Raw genomic sequence first — 10,608 nt, forward strand, 5'->3', positions numbered from 1 at the left:
ATGGTTAGTTCCTTAGTGTAGTGATGGTATTGTAAGTGTATGCATATGTACAATCTCCACAAGATGTACAATTATGGAGTGTATCAACTATAACCCCTAATAAAGAGAAAATATAAAGAACCTACAGAAATTCTCATCCTAAATAGTGAAAAACTGATTTCTTCACCATAAATCCAGGAAAAATATAATGATGTCAACTATCACCATGTATATTCAACAATGTATTCAAAGTTTTAGTGAGGGTAACTAAGAGAAGGAAAATAAATACAAGATATATATATATATATATATATATATATATATATATATATAAAAGAAAATAAAAAATACAACTGTATTTATCTGTAGATGACATAATTTTGTACGTAGAAATTCCCAAGGATCCACTAAATATCCATCAGAAGTAACAAATGAGTTTACCAACTTTGCAGAATACTAAATAAATTGTAAAACTCAGTTGTATTTCTCTACACTAGCAATGTGTGTGCTATGCTTAGTTGCTCAGTCATGTCCAACTCTTTGTGACTCCATAGACTGTAGCCTACCAGGCTCCTTTGTTCATGGGGATTCTCCAGGCAAGAGTGCTGGAGTGGGTTGCCATGCCCTCCTCCAAGGGATCTTCCCAATCCAGGGATCAAACCCAGGCCTCCCACATTGCAGACAGATTATTTACCATCTGACCCACACTAGCAATAGACAATCCAAAAATAAATCTTATAAAAATCTATTTAAAAGAGTAACACAGAGAATAAAATACACAGAAAAAATTAATAGATGAAGTCTGAAGATGGTACCATGAGGTGAGATACCCTCCTGGAAATCCTGTCCTTTATGAATGGATGGTATTGTGCTACCTATTTCCTGCTAGAACCCTTTGCATTTCTGTCTAAAGATCTCCTGCTCCCATTTCCAACAGCCAATCTAGTGCCGGATGTGATGATGCTCTTCCTGTATCTTGGAACTGAAGTAATTGGATTATTTTTTGGTACAAAGGGAAGTCTCTGCCAATGGAAGATGCCACATGTTATTAATGTGGTCTTGACCTTCCTGTCCACCATGGTGGCCTCCTATTACCTGCTGTTGCAGACCTTTGTGATCCGCCTGGAAGCCATCATGAACAGCATCTTGCTCTTCTTCTGTAGCTCAGAGCTGCTGCTTGAGGTGCTAACCCTGGCCACTTCCTCCAGTATGGACAGGACATAAAGTACAAAAATTTCAGCCAGCAGCTCTCACACACTGAGACCACACATACATTTGGTACTTCAGCCTCACCATTGAGAAGTGGCAGGTCATGTTAGAAAAAGTTTCAGCTTTTCCTTGGCCCAGACACCTGGGGGACAAACCCAGCATAAGGCCACTGGGCACCATCTTCTCAACCAGGACCATCAGCCCAGGAGACTCTTCTACAGTCCAGAATAGGGAGGGGCAAGGCTATAGTCTTCCTGGCCCCTCCAGGAACCAATTCCCTTCTGTCCCCAGGTTTTTCTCTTTGATCATTGTGGCCAGAGCATCTTGGATGGACCATGCAGGCTCCCTGGGCTTCCAGCAGGACCTGAGCCACACGCTCCCCCATGTATGCTGTGCCCCACATGTCCTGCAGGAGCATGGGGTGCCTCAGGAGGGTGTCCTCCCAGAGTGATACAAAAGCTGCTCATCCCATTTCTACGACTGAACTCCAGAACTTTTTAAGTGACTCATAGTGTTAGTCTTCTACTCTCATCATGAAACAAACATTGTTTTATAATATGTATTTTCTGTTAACAAATTAATAGGAGTGTAAGAATTGTCAACTATAAACCAAAAAAAACAGTGTTCTGAGAAAATAAAGATCTCTAATATATAAATGGAAAGATAGCTCTCAGTCTTGTATCAAAAAGCTTAGTGTTGTCAATAAAGCAATGCTTCTCAACACAATTTCTATCCAAATCTCAGCTGACTTGTTGGGGCAGAAATTGACTTTAATTGTCAATGATATCATTAATTGTCAATTTGTAATATCTTTGTTATTAATATTAACATGGATTTAAGGATACAGATTAGCCAAAACAATATTGGAAAAGAAAAACTTAGAGGACTTTCACTTTTCAATTTCGAGGATTACTGCAAAGCTATAGTACAGTGTTGAGAGGAGCAACCCCAGGTCCAAGGAGCAGTGGCTGCGCAGGTGTCTAGGGAGGCCTTACAAATAGCTGTGAAAAGAAGAGAAGTGAAAAGCAAAGGAGCAAAGGAAAGATATCGGTATCTGAATGCAGAGTTCCAAAGAATAGCAAGGAGAGATAAGAAAGCCTTCCTCAGCGATCAATGCAAAGAAATAGAGGAAAACAACAGAATGGGAAAGACTAGAGATCTCTTCAAGAAAATTAGAGATACCAAAGGAAGATTTCATGCAAAGATGGGCTTGATAAAGGACAGAAATGGTATGGACCTAACAGAAGCAGAAGATATTAAGAAGAGGTGGCAAGAATACACAGAAGAACTGTACAAAAAAGATCTTCACGACCCAGATAATCAGGATGGTGTGATCACACACCTAGAGCCAGACATCCTGGAATGTGAAGTCAAGTGGGCCTTAGAAAGCATCACTATGAACAAAGCTAGTGGAGGTGATGGAATTCCAGTTGAGCTATTTTGAATCCTTAAAGATGAGGCTGTAAAGTGCTGCACTCAATATGGCAGCAAATTTGGAAAACTCAGCAGTGGCCACAGGACTGGAAAAGGTCAGTTTTCATTCCAATCCCAAAGAAAGGCAATGCCAAAGAATGCTCAAACTACCGCACAATTGCACTCATCTCACACACTAGTAAAGTCATGCTCAAAATTCTCCAAGCCAGGCTTCAGCAATACATAAACCGTGAACTTCCAGATGTTCAAGCTGCTTTTAGAAAAGACAGAGGAACCAGAGATCAAATTGCCAACATCCGCTGGATCATGGAAAAAGCAAGAGAGTTCCAGAAAAACATCTATTTCTGCTTTATTGACTATGCCAAAGCCTTTGACTGCGTGGATCACAATAAACTGTGGAAAATCCTGAAAGAGATGTGAATACCAGACCATCTGAACTGCCTCTTGAGAAACCTGTACGCAGGTCAGGAAGCAACAGTTAGAACTGGACATGGAACAGCAGACTGGATCCAAATAGGAAAAGGAGTACATCAAGGCTGTATATTGTCACCCTGCTTATTTAACTTATATGCAGAGTACATCATGAGAAACGCTGGGCTGGAAGAAGCACAAGCTGGAATCAAGATTGCTGGGAGAAATATCAATAACCTGAGATATGCAGATGACACCACCCTTATGGCAGAAAGTGAAAAGGAACTAAAAAGCCTCTTGATGAAAGTGAAAGTGGAGAGTGAAAAAGTTGTCTTAAAGCTCAACATTCAGAAAACAAAGATCATGGCATCCGGTCCCATCACTTCATGGGAAATAGATGGGGAAACAGTGGAAACAGTGTCAGACTTTATTTTGGGGGGCTCCCAAATCACTGCAGATGGTGATTGCAGCCATGAAATTAAAAGACGCTTACTCCTTGGAAGGAAAGTTATGACCAACCTAGATAGCATATTCAAAAACAGAGACATTACTTTGCCAACAAAGGTCCATCTCAACAAGGCTATGGTTTTTCCAGTGTTCATGTATGGGTGTGAGAGTTGAACTGTGAAGAAAGCTGAGCACCGAAGAATTGATGCTTTTGAACTGTGGTGTTGGAGAAGACTCTTGAGAGTCCCTTGGACTGCAAGGAGATCCAACAAGTCCATTCTGGAGGAGATCAGTCCTGGGTGTTGGACTGATGCTAAAGCTGAAACTCCAATACTTTGGTCACCAAGAGTTGACTCATTGGAAAAGACCCTGATTCTGGGAGGGATTGGGGGCAGAAGGAGAAGGGGACGACAGAGGATGAGATGGCTGGGTGGCATCACTGACTCAATGGACATGAGTTTGGGTGAACTCTTGGAGTTGGTGATGGACAGGGAGGCCTGGCATGCTGCAATTCATGGGGTCACAGAGTCAGACACGAGTGAGCGACTGAACTGAACTGATAGTACAGTGTGATTCAGGCATTAGAACAGAATTTGACATAAAGGAATAAAATTGAGACAACAGAAATAAACCCTAAAGTTATGGCCAACTGATTTTTAATGAAGGGGACCAGAAAAATCAGTGGGAGAAAGGCATTCTTCATAGATAATGCTTAGAGAAAAAGATATACATACACATAAGGTTTTAGGACCTCTATCGTATACCATGTGGCTTTCCGGGTGGCTCAAACAGTAAGGAATCTGCCTGCAGTGTGGGAGACTGGGATTTGATTCCTGGATCAGGAAGATCTCCTGGAGAAGGGAATGGCTACCCACTCCAGTATTCTTGTCTGGAAAATCCTGTGGGCAGAGGAGCCTGGTGGGCTATAGTACACGAAGTCACAAAGAGTCAGACATGACCATTAACAAACAAGTTTCAAAATGAATCCTGGACTTGAATATAAGAACTAAAACTGTGAATTTTCAGAAGGATTACATATTCATGATTTTGGTTAGTCAATGGTTTCTTAAACATGGAATGAAAGACCAAATGATAAAAAAAGATCAGCATCAGAAAGATGGCAGAAGAGGATGTCCCAGCCTTCCTGTTCCATGGAAACACCAATTTAACAACTGCCCATGGATGAAAGTTTCTTTTTAAGATACTCGGAATTCAGGCAAGAGGTTTCATCAGCCTGGTGTAGCACAAAAATGAGAAATGACTCATTTTAAAGGGTAAATAGAAAAGCTTCACTTTCCTCCTGTCACTCTCCTCTCAACAAAGCACAAGCAGTGCTGAGAAAACTCCCTTTGGCCTAAAAGTTCTTTCATGGCAGAAAGAAAGAGAAAGCCTGTCTGTGGATTCTGACATCAGGCTCTGCCCGTGAACCTCACAAGGCAGCCTACCCAGGGTCCCTGACAACTGGCCTGTCCAGAGTTTCTGGCCAAGGTGACTGGTGTAGAACTTTCCCTGCCAAAGCCAGTCTGTAATGACTGGAAAGGGTGACTGCTTCCTCAAAAATGCAAGGTTACAAGGATCATGAAGAATTGGAGAAATATGATACAACCAAAGAAACAAAATGCAGCTTCAGGAACTGACCCTGAAGAAATGGATATCTATGAACTGCCTGACAAAGAATTCAAAATAATTGTTTCAGAAAAGTTCAGGTAGCTCTTTAAGTTGCAAATAAATAATGCTAAGCAGCAACACAGACACATAAAAAAGGACAAGTCTCACTGGTAGAGGTAAATGTAAAGACAAATAATAATATAACACTGGGATGGTGGTATGTAAATTACCTTTCAGCTTCGACATAAAAATTAAATACAAAAGTTAAAAATTCATGACCATAAATTTTTTTATAAATATAGAATGAGAAAATGTACATTCTGACACCAATAGCACATGCCTATGTGTTTGTGGCAAGTAAATTCATAGAGTTTTTGCATGCAATTCAAGTTAGTTGTTATCAGGTTAAAATAAACTATCCAAACTTGAAAAAATTTTATGCATGAATTATGGTAACCAGAAAGGAAAACCTGACAGTTGATACAAAAAGATAAAGAGGAAAGTATCAAAGTACCTTACCACACATGCAAAAAGACCTTTTCATTGATATGCTACAGCTCACTTCATTGATTTGATCTCATTGAAAGCCTTCAACAGCATAAAGGGGCAAAACCAGAGTTCATATCTGTGTTTGCTTAGTGGAGACAGACTGCACCTAGACCATATGAGAGACTTCTATTAGGCAAGACTGCTCTGAAAATTGAGGCCTCCTCAAAAGGCTTCCCAAGAAAGATACCCCAGAAAGATGCTGCCTTCATCCTAAAGACATATTCTACTAAACCAGTGGAATCAGATCTGCCCCAACCTTCAGTAAGACAAGGAAATGCAAGACATAGAAGAATTCTGTAGCATGAGATAAGCTTTATCTAAGAATTATCAGGCTCCTGATGTACAAACAGGGAGTGAGGTATTCCAATTTAAACAGAAAACAGAATAAACTTCTGATGAACCCACTTTCTTTTTCAGCTACAGCCTTATTCTTTGATTTCTTTCACAGAAAAAAAATTCTTTCTCATTTTCTTCTCATCTATTTATATTTCTAACCATTCCTATAATACATTCAATTATCAGTCCCAGGAGGACTTCCCTATAGCTCAGATGGTAAAGAATCTGCCTGCAATCTCCTCCTGCCTGCAGGAGATCTGGGTTCAATCCCTGGGTCAGGAAGTTCCCCTGGAGAAGGAAATGACAACTCACTCCAGTATTCTTGCCTGGGAATTCCATGGACAGAAGAGCCTGGTGGGCCACAGTCCATGGGGTCCCAAAGAGTTGGGCATGACTAAGCAACTAACACACAGACAAAATGCATTCCATAGATCAGTTCTCCTGGGCTCCCTTATCATACCACTCTCCCCCCGGGTGCCCCTTCCCAATAGGGTCTCTTGCTTTGTCAGTTTGTGTGTCTCCTTAGACAATTCATTTCCAAGTGTTAGATAAGAGCCTACTTTCGGGCCCTGGAAAAGGGGTTCCCCTTCCTACAACAAATGGTGACTCAGGTGGGGACTCTTCTTTCCTGCAACGGACATCCTAACCACTTGGGATACTCAACAACGGGCTTGCCTGCCCATAGACCAGGCCCAGTGGATGCAACTGGGATCCTTTTGTCCTTGGTCTCCTCCTAATGGAGACGACTCCCCAGAGTGCCCCGATTGGGTAAGGAACAAGAGGCTTTACTGATCTTTCTCCCCTTCCTTCTCTCTTTCATCTTCTTAATCCTTTCTATCCTACCATTTTTTCTAGTGCCCTGGTCCTGGACCCACAAGTTTGGTCAAAGGGCCTCAGCCTGAGATGAAGGTCAGAGCCTAATCACCTTCAGTTGGCAGAGAATTAATTCTGATTCTGTTCTGGTCTGGTCTGGTTTCTGGTTGAGCCAAGTTCCAGCCCTCCCTTCCCTGGAAGCCCAGTGTAAAGTCTCATAATGCCTGGGTGTCAGCAGGTGGCAGGAGACATCTGTAAGGCCACCCCTTTTGACTCCCTCCCCTGGAAGATCCCCTGAAGAAGGAAATGGCAAACCATTCCAGTATTCTTGCCTGGAGAATTCCATGGACAGAGTAGCCTGGCAAGCTACAGTCCATGGGTTTGCAAACAGTAGAACACGACTGAGGTACTGAGCACATAGACATACACATGATACATTCAGTCCCACCAAATTTCTTAAAATCCTAATGTTTCCTGTATTTTCACATCCGAATGTTTGTTCAGTCATGTGTTCGTTGCTCACTCATTTCTGATTCTTTTGTGACCCCATGGACCATAGCCCGCCAAGCTACTCTGTCCATGGGATTCTCCAGGCAAAAATACTGGAGTGGGTTGCCATTCCCTTCTCCAGGGTATCTTCCCAATCTAGGAATCAAGCCTGGGTCTCCCACCTTCCAGGCAGATTCTTTACTATCTGAGCCACCTTCTTCAAGTGACATTCAAAATCTGACTGCCCTTAATGACCTGCATTATTACTTAGCAAGTCTAATTCACTCTCATTTCTCACCTGGACTATTCTCCCTTCTCCAATTCACACATAATTTTTCAATGAAGTCTTTTAAAATTTTTCATGTGATGCCAGATCTCAGCTCAAATATCTCTTGTGGCTTCCATCTCATGTAGAATAAAATTAAACACTCTTACCTTCAATATTAGATATAGCCTCCTCTGTCTCTTTACCTCTCTAACCTTATCTAACTTTTTATAGCCTTTTTGCAACCCCATGGCCTGCAACATGCCAGGCTTCCCTGTCCTTCACTATCTTCAAAGAAAAGTATATAAAATGTGTATATATATATATATATATTTAAATTATTATTAAAAAACAGCTATTGACTACTATCAAAGTTACAAACTGTAACACACTAATAACTAAGAAGACACATATTTGTCCCTCCAGAATAATATTTTATTTTATTTTTTATTTTTTAAATTTTAATTGGAGGTTAATTACTTTACAATATTGTATTGGTTTTGCCATACATCAACATGAAAACCACCCTCTAGATGTTTGTATTAATTACTTTCATTCACATCACTTTGTTATTGTTCATGGTTCCTTTATTAAAATTCACACATGGTCACATGTATGAATTCTAAGTTCAAAATTCAATGTATTTGATGAGATTGGGTACGTTCAAGATTGTATGGAGTAGACAAAAAATTCAGTGTATTTGGATAAATTCATATATTAGTATCAGCCACAATTCTATAAACAGGCAGATTAATTCCATCAGCCTAGAAAGACCTTTTGTGTTCATTCTTTAGTCAGAATTGTCCCGTAGTCCTCATCTCTCCTCCACTATATATTTCAGTAGGTTTTACTTTTGCTTATTCTAGAACATCACATAAATATAATTACAGACTGATTATTTTTTTGCATTTGGCTTTTGCTCAGTATCGTGTATATGAAAGTCATGCCTGCTTTTCTTTGTATCACTATTGTATTCCTGTTTACTGCTAAGTAATGTTACTTTGTACAGATGGGAAAATATTTGCAAACCATAGTGCAATGTGCTTCTGCATTATACATTAACCAGACCTCCAGAAAGGTGATAAAACCTGTTTGATCATAAACATCAGTATTCTTTTTTCTTTTCCTTCCAATGTCAGCAACCCTTTAGAAGGTTAACTTCTGTTTTCCTAATTCTGTAAGGGATCACAGAGACCTGCTGCTCACTTCAAATGTGCAGATCTGAACTAGGTACCTTTTGTGAACTTCATAAAATGTCTGTGTCATTTTCATGTATGATCCTTTGTCTCAAAAGTGTATAGGACTGTGCCTTTGACTTCTAACAAGTGAAACACTTCTCAGCTTTCTAAAGACTGTCTCTGAGATTATAATCCTCTATTTGGCTCAAATAAAATTCTTTATTTCTCCTTTGATTTCATTCTTAGTTAACAGCTATCATCAGGAAGACATGAGATAGTAAGTGCTGGTGAGGATGTGGACAAGGGCGAACTTTTGTACACTATCAGCGGCAATGTAAATTAGTACAGTCACTAAGGAAAACAGCAAGGAGTTTCCTCTGAAAATTAAAAATAGAATTGCCATATGATCCAGTAATCTTGCTCTTGGCATTTTTCCAAAGGAAATGAAAAGAGGAAATTAAAAAGATAACTGCCCTCCCATTTATTGAAGCACTATTTACAATCTCCAGGATATGGAAACCATCTAAATGTCAACCACTTGGTGATGGATAACCATGTATATATACGCACACACATGTCCGTTGCATACATCTAATATATATGATGAAATATTGTTTATCCGCCAGGAAAGGAAATCTTACTGTTTGTGACAACATGGATGGACGTTGAAAACACTGTGCTAAATAACATGTCAGAGAATGACACATTCTGTGTATAACAGATGTCAGATCTAAACCCGTCAAACTCGTGGAAACGGAGTAGAATGGTGGTTATTGGGGCTGGAAGTTGGGGGAATTCGTGAAAATTTTAATGGTATAAACTTGCAACTCATAGATAAATAAGTTCTGAAGGTGTAATGCACAGTTAGTGATTTTCATAGTCCATGATTCGTGTTTCTGTTCACGCTCAGTGGTGTCCAACTCTTTGTGACCCCTTGGACTATAGCCTGCCAGGTTCCTCTGTACATGGGATTTCCCAGGCAAGAATACTGGAGTGGGTTGCTAATTCCTTCTCCAGGGTATCCTTCCGACCCAGGGATCAAATTGGCATCTCTTGGGTCTCCTGCATTGGCAGATGGGTTCTTAACCACTGAGAAACCAGTCCATAATACTACATTATAAATTTCAAACTTAGTAACAGCCTAGATCTTAATTGTTCTCACCACAGAAAGGAAATGATAATTTTGTGACATGAATAAAGTGTTAACTAACACTATGTTGGTGATCATATTGCAATATACAATGTATTAAATTAACACATAGTATATCTTAATCTTATAAATTTTATTTGTCTATTATATCTCAATTGTGAACAAACAATATAAAACCTAAAAACTATCTAGATGGCTTTCATCAGGTGATGGGTTAAATTAACATTTGTATCTACATTTCATGTATTCAGCAGCAGAAAGAAATAAGCTATTGATAGCAACTTCAATGAATATCTGTATAATTTTGATTTGTATGAAAGCCAACTTCAAAATATTACACACAATATTATTATTTGGTTAAAATTACAATTTTCAGCTTCATGAGATAATGTAAGAGATATGTCTTACATTAACATTGTGTAAGTTTAAGATGTACAGCATAATAATTAAATATATGTATGTATTGTGAAATAATTAATAAAATAACTTTAGTTAACACATACAACACCTCACATAGTTACAATTTTCTGTGATGAGAACTTTATATGTAAAGCACATATTCTTTATCCATCCATTGACAGACTGCTAGGCTGTTTCCATGTCTTGAGTACTGTAAATAGTGCTGTAATGTACACTGGAGATGAGATGCAGATATCTCTTTAAGACGGTGACTTCATTTCTTTCAATTATTATTAGCATTTAGAGGACTTTCCATATTGTTTTCTATAGTGGTTGTTCCA

The 10,608-nt window shown here is 39.4% G+C and overlaps 1 protein-coding gene across 1 annotated transcript; it reads left to right on the forward strand.

The window, feature by feature from the left end:
* The first annotated feature begins 371 nt into the window (after positions 1-371).
* Positions 372-1,769, forward strand: LOC133241872 (transmembrane protein 216-like). The gene has a single exon (XM_061407780.1). The coding sequence runs from the start codon at positions 832-834 to the stop codon at positions 1,201-1,203; it is 372 nt and encodes a 123-aa protein (XP_061263764.1). The 5' UTR covers positions 372-831; the 3' UTR covers positions 1,204-1,769.
* The last annotated feature ends 8,839 nt before the right edge of the window (positions 1,770-10,608 follow it).

The sequence above is a fragment of the Bos javanicus genome, chromosome 29 (assembly GCF_032452875.1).
Source record: "Bos javanicus breed banteng chromosome 29, ARS-OSU_banteng_1.0, whole genome shotgun sequence".
Taxonomy (NCBI): Eukaryota; Metazoa; Chordata; class Mammalia; order Artiodactyla; family Bovidae; genus Bos; species Bos javanicus.